General features: G+C 34.0%; 11 protein-coding genes and 1 pseudogene across 12 annotated transcripts, besides 1 other annotated feature; 6 read left to right on the top strand and 6 right to left on the bottom strand.

The window, feature by feature from the left end:
* Positions 1–15,143: part of a mobile genetic element that runs on past the window's edge.
* Positions 2,075–2,227, top strand: TVAGG3_0729560 (uncharacterized protein; the record flags this gene model as incomplete). Its single annotated transcript, XM_051244458.1, has 1 exon — positions 2,075–2,227. One exon carries the CDS (start codon positions 2,075–2,077, stop codon positions 2,225–2,227), a length of 153 nt encoding a protein of 50 aa, XP_051091045.1.
* Positions 3,958–4,332, bottom strand: TVAGG3_0729570 (annotated as a pseudogene). The gene has a single exon. A coding segment is annotated over exon 1 (375 nt).
* Positions 4,603–5,028, top strand: TVAGG3_0729580 (uncharacterized protein; the record flags this gene model as incomplete). The annotated part of the gene is made up of 1 exon (XM_051244459.1): positions 4,603–5,028. The coding sequence occupies one exon, from the start codon at positions 4,603–4,605 to the stop codon at positions 5,026–5,028; it is 426 nt and encodes a 141-aa protein (XP_051091046.1).
* On the top strand, positions 6,281–6,788 carry TVAGG3_0729590 (organellar and viral DNA polymerase type B; the record flags this gene model as incomplete). The annotated part of the gene is made up of 1 exon (XM_051244460.1): positions 6,281–6,788. A coding segment is annotated over one exon (508 nt), but the record flags the coding sequence as incomplete, so codon positions are not given.
* Positions 8,344–8,955, top strand: TVAGG3_0729600 (organellar and viral DNA polymerase type B; the record flags this gene model as incomplete). The annotated part of the gene is made up of 1 exon (XM_051244461.1): positions 8,344–8,955. The coding sequence occupies one exon, from the start codon at positions 8,344–8,346 to the stop codon at positions 8,953–8,955; it is 612 nt and encodes a 203-aa protein (XP_051091048.1).
* On the top strand, positions 9,044–9,871 carry TVAGG3_0729610 (KilA, N-terminal/APSES-type HTH, DNA-binding family; the record flags this gene model as incomplete). Its single annotated transcript, XM_051244462.1, has 1 exon — positions 9,044–9,871. One exon carries the CDS (start codon positions 9,044–9,046, stop codon positions 9,869–9,871), a length of 828 nt encoding a protein of 275 aa, XP_051091049.1.
* TVAGG3_0729620 (protein of unknown function, DUF4106 family) lies at positions 10,054–10,582 on the bottom strand (the record flags this gene model as incomplete). Its single annotated transcript, XM_051244463.1, has 1 exon — positions 10,054–10,582. A coding segment is annotated over one exon (529 nt), but the record flags the coding sequence as incomplete, so codon positions are not given.
* On the top strand, positions 10,799–11,245 carry TVAGG3_0729630 (uncharacterized protein; the record flags this gene model as incomplete). The annotated part of the gene is made up of 1 exon (XM_051244464.1): positions 10,799–11,245. The coding sequence occupies one exon, from the start codon at positions 10,799–10,801 to the stop codon at positions 11,243–11,245; it is 447 nt and encodes a 148-aa protein (XP_051091051.1).
* Positions 11,262–11,681, bottom strand: TVAGG3_0729640 (protein of unknown function, DUF4108 family; the record flags this gene model as incomplete). The annotated part of the gene is made up of 1 exon (XM_051244465.1): positions 11,262–11,681. One exon carries the CDS (start codon positions 11,679–11,681, stop codon positions 11,262–11,264), a length of 420 nt encoding a protein of 139 aa, XP_051091052.1.
* Positions 11,719–12,150, bottom strand: TVAGG3_0729650 (Poxvirus D5 protein-like family; the record flags this gene model as incomplete). Its single annotated transcript, XM_051244466.1, has 1 exon — positions 11,719–12,150. The coding sequence occupies one exon, from the start codon at positions 12,148–12,150 to the stop codon at positions 11,719–11,721; it is 432 nt and encodes a 143-aa protein (XP_051091053.1).
* TVAGG3_0729660 (uncharacterized protein) lies at positions 12,983–13,375 on the bottom strand (the record flags this gene model as incomplete). The annotated part of the gene is made up of 1 exon (XM_051244467.1): positions 12,983–13,375. One exon carries the CDS (start codon positions 13,373–13,375, stop codon positions 12,983–12,985), a length of 393 nt encoding a protein of 130 aa, XP_051091054.1.
* On the bottom strand, positions 13,819–14,321 carry TVAGG3_0729670 (protein of unknown function, DUF4106 family; the record flags this gene model as incomplete). The annotated part of the gene is made up of 1 exon (XM_051244468.1): positions 13,819–14,321. A coding segment is annotated over one exon (503 nt), but the record flags the coding sequence as incomplete, so codon positions are not given.

Genomic DNA, 15,143 nt, shown 5'->3' on the forward strand with positions numbered 1-15,143 from the left:
AGGAAAAGTGCCGTTGGACATACACATAAATCCTTCACTACTGTTAGAGCAGACGACATAATATTGAACTTTGACCTTGGTTCAAGTGCACCTTTAGAGAATCCAAGTACAAGCGTAAAAGATACACTAAACAATTTAGATAACAGTTGCAGGAACATTGAAAGTCATGCCAGAAACTTTGAAGCATATGAACTACCAGCAATGTTAGATAAGAAAGCAGACAAAACAGAGCTTCAAACATTAAAGACAGAAATACTTCAAACATTATATCCTATAGGCTCTATTTATACGTCAATGAACTCTACCAGACCAGAAACAGTTCTGGGTTTTGGAACTTGGACTCAAATAGTCGACAGGTTTTTGTATTGTGCAAACTCTTCAAAGGAAACAGGTGGAAGTAAAACGATTTCAGGTGAAAATTTACCTGCACACAGTCACTACATAGATTTAAGTACATCTCGAGAAGGTTGGCATAAGCATAGATATTGGGAATGGTCAGGAATGACAAAAGGTAAAGGATATGATGTTAAAGACGACGTTCAGTTTGCTATAAATTGTTACTGGAGTGACACTCAGGAGAGGAGACCATTCACATTTCGTTTCAGGATATACACAAACAACGGGACAAAGTAAAGACTACATGCCACCTTACATGACAGTTTACGCATGGTATAGAAATGCTTAGTCGTCATTTTCAACTTCTTTAGCATATTCGTCAGGAGTTGTCTTATATTTGTTAGGAACTGTCTTTGAAAGTATACCACCTTGAACTTTGACAAGTTTGAAACGAGGTCTGACAATAGTAGTTTTATCTTCTGCTTGCAGTGTGTACATTTTGCCATGTTTGCCTAAAACTTCATAATATTCTCTTGTATACTTCTTCTATTTTTACGAACACGAATGTGAGTACCTGTCGGGTTCCCATTGTTGTCATAGTCAATAGTATTTTCATATGGGTCGCGTTTAGGTATTTCTATTTTTACTTTGTCACCTTTCTGAAGTTTGAAGCCCGGCATTCTTTCTTGTTTGTCTCTTTTGACTAAATTATTAAATATATAGTCTTTCTCTAAGTCAGGGTTGTTTTTCATTTCTTCGGGGAGTGGTTTCCCAAACCTTTTTGTTTACGGCTATTGTAAATATTTAAAACTTGTCTCATCTTTGCATGGAGAAGTGTCTATACTTGTCGTCATATGACATTTCATTTGCTCACCACCTTGTGGTTGGTTTAAGTCTCTTAAATTTTTATACAACCGTCAATGACACCAAGAGCAGAATGGTTTTGGTCGACAATGAAATATTGGTTTACATTTTTTGAACGCAGATAGTTTTTAATATCGTCTGATTTGAAAGAATTTTCACAGTCAGATGTCAGTTTTGTTGGATGGTATTTGTCAACGAATATTGTCAAAGCAGTTTTCACATCTAAAATATTTTTGGACCATAATGGTATGGCTTCACAGTATCTTGTGTTTTGACCGACAAATATTAGCCAGTATGGTGGTCCATCTGTTCTAACTCTCGGAATGTTTTCCAGATATCCATAAACCAAGCATTTGGTGTTGAACTAAAGATTTTTACCATGAGTGCTTTCTTTGTCGCTTTAGAAACATAGGGGTCCTTGTTTGGATTCGTCATTTTTTAACCCATAAGAAATGGGTTTATTTGGCGCATTAGCAGGAGTTGCATCCAGATTTTTGCCCGCAGTGGGAACAATAGCCAGAGGTGTATTTGGAGTTGGAAGGAAGATTTTGAGTACATTAGGTATACTTAAAGAGAAAGCACAACCTATTATACAAACTGTACAGAAAGGTTGGGATGTAGCACGAGATGCAACAAATCTTATTCCAAATCCTGAAACAAGAGGAAAAGTTCAAGGATGGATGGACAATGTAGGAAGACAAGCAGGAAACTATTATAACAAAGCAAATGACTACTATAACCAAGCAGGACACTATATGGACCAAGGTGAAAGAATTCTTTAACAGAGGATATAACCATGCACAACAATGGGTAAACAATAACCAACCTCAACCACCTCAAACTTGGGGAATGTAAAATTTTTTACTGAGATGAAATGAACAATACAGCATTGAGACAAATGGGTTCAAGATGGATTTGTCGACTTCCAGCAGTTACACCACGTGTTTGTCAAGTTCTTCCTATACCTCAGGAAGTTTTAGACCGACTTAAAAAACCTAAACAACCAGTTGAAAACAAACCAAACTAAATTTTTTTACTGAGATGAAATGACCGAAGAAGTTGAAACGGTAGATTTGACACCACAAACAAAAAGTTCAGAACCATTGTCAAAACCCGTCAAAGAACTTACAGATGAAGAGAAAAATTCAATAATAGAAAGTGCCAGGTCTGGAATACAAACCCTAACTATAAAGTCACTTTTCATAAAAATGGAACGGCTAGTATCTCAAAAAAGAAACAGACTCTCACAAATAAAATATTGAAGTCTGAAGGAGCTTTCGAGACAACAGATGGAAAAGTTTACTTCACTGACCAACAGTTCATTATAGAACATCTCATTGACTTAGAGTCGAAATATTCTAAACTATACAACAAACACAAAAAGTTGAAAGGAAAACAAAAACAAATGGCATATGATATTTATGAAGATGTTGACGACACAACTGTTCCTGCAAGTGAAGTAAAGTCAGAGGAACCGAAAAGTGACGAAAAACCGATAGAAGAAGAAAAACCAAAAACTGAAGATAAACCAAAACCAAAGTTTAGTTTCCAACCTAAACCAAGTCAACCTTCATTAGCTGGTATGGGTTGGCGTCAAAGACTTATGGCAGCAGGCGGTTATGTAAAGTAAAGAAAAAAATATTTTTTTATTTTATTTGAAATGTACGCTGAGTTTGTTGGAGAAGACCGTTGGGAAACTTGTTTGTTAGATGAGAAATATGAAATGGCATACCATTTTAAAACAATATATTTTTACATATATTAAATGCTTCAGGTTGAAAAACAAAGAACAAAAGTAGCAGATACAAAACCGTTAGACTATATCTTTACAAATGCTGGTAGGACTATTTCAGATGAAGAAATTTCATCCCGAGCATACAGGTTTGACTATCCAATTCGTTGGCTTCAAAGTCCTTCAGATGCAAAGGCAATAGGATTTAGAAGAGTTTTGTTTTCAAATAGAACTAACGCATTTATGTTCGCAGTATATTTCATGGCAGTATAAAGGTTCTGATGGTCTAATAGACAAATTTGACGAAATGAGGATCTTTACAGTTCGTTCAGGCGAAAGTCTTGAGAAAACTCTAAATGCTTTCAAACTCAAATAAACAAATATTATTGGGAATTTCAAGAAAAATACGACTCTTTACTAAATTGAACATACTATCTGAAACTAGAATATGACAAGATGAACTCCACCGTTTCATTTCAAAAGATTGAAATTAACCCTCCAAGAGATACAGAGTTTTATTTTGGAAAGTAGACAAACGTTCTTGGGCACAATTTCTTCGGTTACTAAACCAGAACGAACCATTACCACCAGATGGTCCATTTAAATTTATACTTCCACCAGCAGATTGACAGTTTATAGAAATGTGTTCGACCCTCAAAATGTTATGTGTCATGCAAGTTTCAGTTCAAGCAACAATAGTTTTCTATGTATTGGTAAGGACTTTTATGACTTTGCTTCTAAATTCTACGAACCACCTAGTAACAGTTTCTCTGACTTTCAAGTTTGGTTCACAACAAATGGTGTGCAACATATTATTCCATTGTACTATGACTTTTATCTCGAATTGTCTTTCATATATAACTACGGAAAAGTGCTGAAAAAGTATTGAAAAATACTTTTAGGGTAGCATGTTAGATCTAACACGTTTTCTAACCTCATTTCTAACATCGTGAATTTGTCATGAAAACAATTTATTTTTGACACTTTCACAAAAAACATAAAAAAGTGAAGTTAAAATGAGATGTTTACTGAACTGGTTGGATGTCGCCTTCACAGGTTATGTAGAATGGTTGACCCGAGAAGTGAAGGAGAGACTGAATTGCCAATTTCATATGGGGTAGGGGGTTCTCCTTGTTTGGTATTTTTATCCAAGGACGTTTGTTTAGGAACTTAACAAGAGCTTCTCTTTTGGCGTCCTTTATGTCGTCGAAAGGAGTGTTTTCTGGTATTTGAATTGGAATTCCGGTCGAAGTCTCGAGATTCAAGGCAGCCCTTCCAGAAATAGTGGTGAACTTGACCTTGGGCTTCATGACCTTGCGCAAGTAGTCTTTTACGCAGTCGTTAATTTAAATTAGGTAAATTGCCTCGTCAAATCCTTCTGGCATTCCGAGTCCTTCCATCCGACAGGAAAATATTTTCCCGACAACTGGAAAAAGTTTTTCCTTCCGACAGAAAAAATTTTTCCTTCCGACAAGAAAAAATTTTCCAGTTGTCCGTCCGTAAACCATTCAAATTTTCGAAAATTGAGAACTTTTTGGTCGAACTTCAGAAAAAGTTTTTCCTTCCGACAGAAAAAGTTTTTCCTTCCGACAGAAAAAGTTTTTCCTTCCGACAGAAAAAGTTTTTCCTTCCGACAGAAAAAGTTTTTCCTTCCGACAGGACACAAACAGATGACTGACGTCCCACCAACCGAGTCCATTCCCAAACCAGAGGAACCTAAAGAACCACAACAGTCTCCTCAGCAACCTCAGTTCCAGCAAGTACCTCCGAATTTCTACCAATTTCCACTTCAAGGTTACTACCCACCACAAGGCTTCCCGAACTACCCTCCTCTGCCTATGCCTTACTGCCCCAACCCTTGGATGTTCCAGCAAGCTCCACCCCAGCAATTCCAATCTCAATCCAAATCGAAGAGAGACCAAGAGTTCGAAGAAGGTCTGAACTGCTTACGCAAAGAGTATGCTACAGCTCCAATTGAGAGAAAGTTGTTCCCGGACCAAAAATATAATTTAGGTGAAGAGGTTAGATCTAACCTGTTTTCTAACCTCTTTTTTCACCTCTTGAATTTTCATGAATTTTCCCGAAATAAAAAATAAAGTTAGTTTTATTTTGTATGTAAAGATATGATTTCAGGGATTTTTTTGACGAAGTGCAAACGTTCACTTCGTCAAAAAATAACAGTTATATAATGAAAAAGTGTCATTTTTTGTATTTTTTTGTATTTGACGAGAATGTCGGGTAGAAGGTTAGATCTAACCTGTTTTCTAACCTGTTTTCTACCCTCTTGAATTTTCATGACTTCTTCGTAAATGTTTTGTCAAGACTTCTTCGTAATGAGTGTAAAGGACCCAAAAATATAATTTAGGGTAGATGGTTAGATCTCACCTGTTTTTTCACCTCTTTTTTCACCTCTTGAATTTGTCATGACTTCTTCGTAAATGTTTTGTCATGACTTCTTCGTAAATGTTTTGTCATGACTTCTTCGTAAATGTTTTGTCAAGACTTCTTCGTAATGAGTGTAAAGGACCCAAAAATATAATTTAGGGTAGAAGGTTAGATCTAACCTGTTTTCTCACCTGTTTTCTAACATGGTCTAAAACTCTCGAAAATCATGAATTTTCATGAATTTCCTTAAGATAGAAAAAATAAAGTTAGTGTCATTTTTTTTGTATTTTTTTGTATGTAAGATATGATTTCAGGGATTTTTTTGACGAAGTGCAAACGTTCACTTCGTCAAAAAATAACAGTTATCTAATGAAAAAGTGTCATTTTTTTGTATTTTTTTGTATAAAAGATATGATTTCAGGGATTTTTTTGACGAAGTGCAAACGTTCACTTCGTCAAAAAATAACAGTTATATAATGAAAAAGTGTCATTTTTTGTATTTTTTTGTATTTGACGAGAATGTCGGGTAGAAGGTTAGATCTAACCTGTTTTCTAACCTGTTTTCTACCCTCTTGAATTTTCATGACTTCTTCGTAAATGTTTTGTCAAGACTTCTTCGTAAATGTTTTGTCATGACTTCTTCGTAAATGTTTTGTCATGACTTCTTCGTAAATGTTTTGTCATGACTTCTTCGTAAATGTTTTGTCATGACTTCTTCGTAAATGTTTTGTCATGACTTCTTCGTAAATGTTTTGTCAAGACTTCTTCGTAAATGTTTTGTCAAGACTTCTTCATCGTAATGAGCGTAAAGGACCCAAAAATATAATTTAGGGTAGAAGGTTAGATCTAACCTGTTTTCTAACCTCATTTCTACCCTCTTGAATTTTCATGAATTTTCCCGAAATAAAAAATAAAGTTAGTTTTATTTTTTTATTTTTTTTTATTTTGTATAAAAGAACAGAAATGTCAGTCGAAGCAACAACAATTCAAACAACAGCACCAAACTCGTTAGTCATGAATCCAACATCTATGTTAGTAGAAATGAAAAGCTTCATTCCTTCTTCATATACTTTTGAAACAGAAATCCAGAAGATAAAGCAGGAACTTTTAACAAGTACTTTGGACTGTTGTGCGAAAGATGAACAAAATGAACAGTATCTTTACGACATGCAGGACCCGGTGGAACATTTACCCAAATTGCCTGAAATCCAACAACAAAAGCTCACTATTCCTGAATTCGATGAAATTGAAGTGAAACCAACTGACTCAGTAGAAATAAAGAAGTTCATACGAAAGGTAAACTATGAGTTTCTAGGATTTCATTGCAACCATAAGGTTATGGACAAAGATTGCGACATGGTATATAAGAATGTTTCTGACATATATAAATCTGAAGAATTTAAGACCTACGACAACTTTGTTTCGTTAGTTGCTGAATGTGTATGGCAGATAAGAGATAAAGATAAAAGATGTAAAATATGGAACAAACAAATAAAACCAGCAGCTTTTGAGTTAAAGAAAACCATTGACGCCTTAGTTGTTTTAGCAGGTAAGGTTTCAGAATATAACGCAAAAATGAACCCGCAATGTTCTAAATGTAAAGCAGCAATGAGGAGATATAACTACTCCGTCAAAGAGATAGAAAGAATGAGAAACGACTATGCAGACTTAAAGAAAGAAGCAGAGAAACCAGCAGAAAACAAAATGGACATGTTAGCATTTCTAAACAAAAACTATCCAACAGCTGACGATTTCCTTCTTTCAGATGTCAAGAAGAAATATAAAGAAACATTCGGCATTGTGAAAACATTCGATGTACTAAAAGAAGAAATCGAAGCCACAAAATTGTTTAAAGTCATGAACCATCGCAACATATACCATGTAAAACGCTTGTAAATAGTTATGTTAGAAAAGTGGTTAGAAAACGTGTTAGATCTAACATGCTAACATAAACTTTATTTTTATTGAATTCTGTATAAAATTCTGAGTAAAATGACATATGGCATGTGTCAAACCGTTGAGTTTTCACAAAATTTAAAAAATAACGTTTACCATGTAAAACACTTATAAAATAACTGGGGTGAAAAAAGAGGTGAGAAAACGGGTGAGATCTAACCATCTACCCTAAAATATATTTTTGCTGAAAAAAATGACCAAATTTCATGAATTTCCTCATATGCTTGCTACCCTCGAAAAACCGAGGGTAGAGATTCCGTACGAAAATCGCAAGAATTTGCCAATAAATTTAAGAGGTTGGTATGTACATAGACTATTAGTAAATGCAGTTGCAGTGAAGGCTTACTTTACATCGTTCAGAAACCAAACATACAGACATTGGTTCAAAAACCAAAGCACACAAGAACTTTTGAGTGAAATTTCTCTAGACCGACTTTTTTCGGTCTAGCATAAAACTCTATGAAAATCGTGAAAAACAGCGAGACAGACTTTTTTCTGAAAACAGTGAAGAACAGCGAGTAGGTAAAAAAACCCGGTCGCCAAAACTCTATGAAAATCGTGAAGCACAGCGACCCAGACTTTTTTCGGGGTCGCCTAAAACTCATGAAAATCGTGAAAATTTGCCATGCTGCTCTTCTGAGTTCGTCGGTATTTTGGAAGTGTTGCACCTTCGAGTCTTCTGACATGAAAAAAATGACCAAATTTCATTATATAACTGTTATTTTTTACGAAGTGAACTTTGACACTTCGTAAAAAAAATCCCTGAAATCATATCTTTTATACAAAATAAAAAAAATAACGTTAGTTTTTTTCTATCTTAAGGAAATTCATGAAAATTCAAGAGGGTGAAAAAACAGGTGAGAAAACGGGTGAGATCTAACCATCTACCCTAAAATATATTTTTGCTGAAAAAAATGACCAAATTTCATTATATAACTGTTATTTTTTACGAAGTGAACTTTGACACTTCGTAAAAAAAATCCCTGAAATCATATCTTTTATACAAAATAAAAAAAATAACGTTAGTTTTTTTAAAAAAATATTTTTTATCTTGTATGTAAAGACAGAAAATGACAAAGGTTGAGTTTGAAACAGTTAGAAAGATAGACAATGACACCAAAATGGTTAGAATATGTGATTTAAACGTAAGATACTCAAAGAAATACAACAAATATTCTTTGTCAGACATTTTATCTCCATTTGGAAAGAAACCGAAGGACTGGGTTAGAATTGCTTCTACTCAGAAATTTTTGACAAGAAATCCTGAGCTTATGATATCAGTAGCATTTCATGGAACTACAGCATATCTTATAGACAAAAGTCTTATACCAATAGTTTTGTTATGGTTAGACCCAGTTGTTGGATATAACTTCATAACATATGGTTCATTCGATACGGAACGTTGCAGTGAAGGCTTACTTTACATCGTTCAGAAACCGAAGGACTTCAATACAAAAAGATATAAGATAGGAAGAACATATAATATAACTCAAAGATATGACAGTACAGTCAATAGAGTCAAGGTTGTGTTTGCTAATGATATGAGAGCTGCAGAAACAGAACTACTTGAAAAGTTTGAGAAAATGTATGGTGCTCCCATAAAAGGTAAAGAAACGTTTGAAGTAGATGAGATAGATAAAGCTATAAAATTATTTGACGAAGTTGCTGAAAAATACATGTAAAGCGTTTATTTTTGGTCTTTTGTGAAAGTCAGGAAATAACGCTAATTTTTTATAAAATATTTTTTTTATTTTGTATGTAAAGACAGATATGTCAACAACCGAGAACACAACAACAGTTATAGTCCATGAAGCTATAAATGAAGAATATGAGTACATACAGTTTAACAAACAACTCCGTCTCATTCGTTCGGTCAAAGACGATATGTACCAAATGCAAAGTATTTTGAATGCTCTTCGTTCTACAAAGCAAGCATATCATTGGTTTGAAAACCAACAGACAAAAGAACTTTTAGAAGAATTTCCTCATATGTTTGCGACCCTCGAAAAACCGAGGGTCGAGATTCCGTACGAAAATCGTAAAAATTTGTCAAATGGTTTGAGAGGCTGGTATGTACATAGACTTCTTGTAAATGCTGTTGCAATGTGGGCTTCACCTCGTTATGCTTGTTATATTTTCATGATGTTAGATGAAATTCATAGACAAGAACGTGAAGAGATAGAAAACAAGCTTGAAGCAAAAGATGAAGTCATTGAAGCAAAAGACAAAAGCCTTCAGAAAAGAATACCACGTTCGGTACCAAAAGGAAAGGAAAAGAACTATAAGTATATGATTTATACTGAAGAGATGGAAAATGAAGAAGACAGAGATATGGTTATGTTGCATTTAGTCAGAAGAAACAACAAAAGCTTTTACGACCTTGCTAAGATTTACAAATCTGACAGAAATTGGTTCTATCGCGAAAACTTACCGATTTCAATGACACCGAATGAAGATGTGAAACAAATAGTTCAAGATACGTTACCTCAAACACACTATGATATTAAAGGTTGTACAATTCTTACCTTCAAAGAAGATTTGCCATTGTTAAAGGAAAAAATAACAGAGTATTTTGACAACTTCAAACAAGCAGAGTAAATGAACTCTTTATTTTTACGCTTGACTTTTTACAATTTGAACTTTGTTTGCGTAGATATGAATTCTGAAAGAAGTATGAGGGTCTTGTATGACTTTGTACTTCTCCCATAGTTCATGTCTGTCAAACTTACCTGCCATGGACTCTTTCATAAGTTCCATGAAATCGTCTTCGGACAATCCGGGGAAAAGTACAATGTCAGTAAGTATTCTCTTTACATCCTTACTTAAACTCTTTGCTGTCTGTACACAAATGACAACTGAAATGTTAAAGTGTCTGAGCTTCTTAAGAATTCGACACATGTCTTGTTCTCTATTCTTTAACAAAGGATGAGAAGCAAAGTCATCTAAGATAAGAAGACATCTATGAGGGTACGTTTTCCAATCGTAAGATTGCAATTTCTTCGAAATGTATTCTATCTCTTTCTGTTTGTTTCTGAAGTGTTTCTTCTCTAATATTCTCTGCATTTCCTCATTTGGGTCTTTAAACTTAGAATTTATATACTCATTTATAGCATTATACTTCAAAACTCTTCTTTGGTACTTCTTTATCCAATCTAACAACTCAGAGTCTTTTATACATACTAACTTAGACTTCTTTATAATCTCTTTGAACGAATTGACGGTTTGGTCAAATTGACCAGAAGTACTACAAATGACTACTAACTCATAGAATGGGTTCTTCTCATCTAGTTCTTGTTGTTGTGCAGCCATTTTAAGATAAGTGAAAGTCTTACCCGACCCAGGTGGTGCAATTAGACCTGTTATACCATTCTGAGCAAATAAGAACTTGTCATGTATGGGTTTTATCTGAGCATTTTCCAACTTCCTCTTGTTCTTATTTAAAACATTCTCAAATTTTTTGTCAATGTCAGCAAACTTTTTTTCTAACATATTTTTAGAAAAATTAAAATTTTTATCTTTTAGAAAATGTCTAGCGATTTCGCTATCTATATTCGAGACAAACTTTTTGACAGCAAAACATCTGTAGACCATAAAATCTTACATAGTGTAAACAAGAAAGGTGAATTTGTTCTAAAGTTCTGTTTCTGGGAATATGACAAGAACCATAAAACATTAAGCAGAGCAGTCTTAAAATTTGTCAATGACAGACTTGTTGACAGAGATGACGCCTCTTGGAGAGATGAAGTCCAACAAAACTTCTTAGAATGCAAAGAAGACACATGCACTGTTCTTGAAGATGAAATAGAAAACAGAATAGAAGAGCTATTAAAGGACAAAGAACTTTTACAAAAATATGGTTCTGAGAAGTTTGACATAACTCCACCAGAAAAGAAGAAGAAAGAAAAGAAAGAAAAGAAAGTAGAAGAAGAGAAGAAAGAACCCGAGCCAGAGAAGAAGAAATTTGACATGTAAAAATAAAATTTTATTTTTAGAACATTTCTGGGTCAATGTCAATGTTCTCTTCCTCTTTAGGAGCAAACACTGGCTTAGACTCTAAAATCTTTTTACCCAATTTACCTTGAACTTCAACTATCTTAGACTCATAATATTCATAGTCGTCTGCTTTCTTTGGTTCATAAGGTATAACAAGTTTGTATGCTTTGCCTTCTTTAAGGTTTGAAAACCTTCTGTCAAAACTTTCTTTGACTGTTAACAAACCTTCTATGTCTAAGTCTTCAAATTTCGCACCATTTTTAGTCACAATAGCAAACTTAACTGGTTCGATGTTCCAAACTTTGCTGAATGAAGACTTTTCAAAATGGTAGAAGTAAACATTCAAATATGTGAATGGGTCTAGTTCTTCTTTAAGTCCTGACATGTACTTGTTTACTGAGATGAATTTTGTCATCTTTTCTATCGGATAAAAAAAATATTTTTTTTTAAATTTACTCAGAAAAATTTTTCTTTGTATATACACCATTCTGTACGTCTAAAAGACTTTTGACATTTGCCAAGAATGTTCGTTTAGACGCTGTCATATAACCATATTCTTGACAATATTGTTTATACGAATCGTACAATGACCTTTCATCTAAACACTCAAAGTCAGTTTCATCTATGAACAGTTCATATACACTCTTGTTTGCTTCTAACAATGTTTGTCTCTCTTCGGTATGTGGAATTTGTCTTGGATTGAACTTTGAAATATCTAATGTCATAAAATATGAGAACAAGTGGTTGTAAAAGTCAGATGTCAAAGTTTCTGACAAAGCGTCAAAATATTCTGTATCTTGCATATGAGAATCTGACGTTCTGACAACTACATATCTTCTGTCAGAACTTTCTAACTTCATCGGAACAGCATTGTTTGAAACCATAATGAAGTTTGCAACATTTTCACAAACTCTTTGGTCTTTATACTTTCTTTCAACAACTCCAACTTTGTCTGTTATAAGACTCTTCAAAGCATCTGAGTTCAAAACTTTTGTTGTATCTATACTTTGAAGTTCGTTACATACTATAAGTTTCATATTCTCTATTGAAGAGTTAAATTTACCGCAGATGTTTTCTAAGTTTGTCATATTAGGGTTCGAATAGCCCTCTAACAGTTTGCATAAGATATCTGTAAAGAATGTGTTCTTACCTGTTCCTTGTTTTCCAATTATAATGAGAGCAGTTTCATTCTTAGCACTTGGATGTTGTAAGATGTTTGCAAACCAACATAAGATATACTCATAAACCTTTTCGTTTCCATTGCATATAATTTCTTTGACATGGTCTAACCAAGCTTCTATAATATTTTCTTTCCATTCTACTTGTTCATATTTATATCCAGTGAAGATAGAATAGAAGTTTGGAGATGGTGTATAAAACTTTATACCACGAACTGAAAAATCTTCAAGTTTTGACAATAAGATATCCCAAGCATCTAACATCTTCATGCCAACTTGTACGACTTTTATTTTCTTAAGTTTCTGTCTACATTCTTGTTCTGAAACTATTGTCGCTTTAGGTTTGTTAAAGACTACATCCCATTCTTTCATAACATAACATTCTGGGGCAGAGTCGACATAAATGACTAAACGTTTCAAATTCTCGACTGCTTTGTTATAGTCTCGAAATGGACACATATTTCTGAATGTTTGGAAGTCATAAAAATCTGAAACATCTATTCTGTACATTTTTATAAAAATAAAAAAAATATTTTTTTTATTCTTGACTTTGTTGTTGCATTTGTTGCATTTGTTGTTCTTGAGCTATTTGTTGTTGAAGTTGTTCTTGTAATACAATACTTTCACCAGTTGCATCTTCCAATTCGAAACTTTCTGCCGTCATTGACAAATACATAGGACATAAAAGTTTTACAGGAACAAAGTTTGCGTCAACTAAGGTTAAGTTTATGTTTGCTAAAGTGTTTGAGTTTACTAAAGCTGAAAACTCTGCATTCGAATGAACAATAGGCAAACCAGCAGAGAATGTGTTATTTATACGCATAAGTATCTTTTGGTCATAGTAGTTTCTGTCGACATTCGAATAACACTTTGAACCTAAGTTTGAAACAATATATAAAATAGGTGTACTTAAAGTCAATGGAACAGACATTCCTTGTATGACACCTTTTCCTGTTATAGGAAACTGTTGGTAGTAAAAACCAGATATAAGTTTTGTATTATAGCTCATATTGTTTATAGTAAACTCAGTCGGACATCCAAACATAATGAAACCTGCTCTAGTTGCAGCACATGTTACACCCGTACTTAAAGTATTAAATAAGTCAACAAAACCTGTTGGTGGTATATCTGAGTAAGTATCTTCAAAGGAGTATTTTTTACCATTCACAACAATAAAATCTTCTGGTGTCAAAAGAGCAAAACAAGCTTTAGTCGTCATTGTGTTTAAGGTTAGTTTACAATATCGTCCTTGAGGACTTTGTAAGTTTGTTGTTATAGAATTATATGACTCAGGGTTTTTAGTCGTAATAGTATAAACCATTGTGTCTTCTGCCATTTACTTAGCAAATAAATTTTAATGAAATGTTGTGGTCGTCAAATATTTTTATAACGTCTGGGAAACTATATTTTAAGTTCAACGTTTCACCTCCTTTCATAACGTATATCTTGTCAATGACATTATATGAAACACCACAGCAACTAACGTCGGGTTCTATTTCTTTGATGTTTATATCGTCTGCCTCTGTCAAAAGTTTCAATAGTTCTTTCAAAACTTCATGAGGTGCAATGACATATGAGTTCACTTTTACAGGGTTGTGTTCGACCAAGTTTAACATTATACCTAAAGCTTGACAAATCTTCTCCTGAGTTTGAAGTTTGTCTTTCAGTTGTTGGTAGTCGTTTCGAATATCTGCAACAGAACTTAAGTCTCTGCTAACTTCAGGGTATGTTGGTTGTTCTTTTACAGGAACAATTGTTATACCATCTTCGTCTTCGTATGGTTTCCCCACTTCAACATCTCTTTCTTTGACATTGACAATAACACTTTGACTGTTTGTTTGAGTTGGTGAATTTAACTTCACATCTGCCACTGCCATTAAACCTTTTGAAACACTTACGCTTCTATTTTTCGGAAATGACATTTTACTTAGAATAAAAAGATGGACGTATTTGAGTATCTCTTCGAATTGAAGCAAAACAAAGTTTACACACACAAAACAATACAAATACATTGACAGAATAGTTCTTTATACAAACAATGGAAAATGTTATAGAATAGCAGTCTTTGCTGAACCAAAATATTTTCATAAAGCAAAGAAAGTTGGTATAACTGAAATGGTGAAAGTTCTTGAAGCAGACAAAAATATAACTTCAAAACTTACAGATATTTCTAAAGGTAAGTTTATAATACAATATTATGTCAAAAACTGGCGTACTGTCAATATTTGACGGAGAGAAGTCAGTTCAAGAACAACTTACTGACCTGCTGCCAAAATCTGCTCGATGGAAGCTGTCGTTATGCCAATCTGAGGAGCCCCAGCAGGTTTCATCGAACGAATCTTCAAAGAGCATCTTCCGTGAAAAGTGCTATTGGTTTTGTAAACTTCTTTGCTTTCAATTCATCTGGACCGTCTCTGTCACCAGTATATTGTATTTGTACAGTACCAACAGTTGAAATACCACCCATAAAGTCTTCTGAGTCAGCAAATGGAATGCCAAGCCAAAAGTTTGAACGGTCTCCATTTGTATATTGAGTTTTTGACCTCCTGTATGAGTCCATACTTTCACATATGGCATAATAGAACTTTGCATTTCAGGGTTAATGGTTGTTGTGAAGTTGTTGTTAAAGTTCATAGCATCTAATGTCAAGTTGTATGACCTCATATCCTCAACTGTAGAATATTCTTCTCTTGGATAAT

Source organism: Trichomonas vaginalis, chromosome III (assembly GCF_026262505.1).
Source record: "Trichomonas vaginalis G3 chromosome III, whole genome shotgun sequence".
NCBI lineage: Eukaryota > Parabasalia > Trichomonadida > Trichomonadidae > Trichomonas > Trichomonas vaginalis.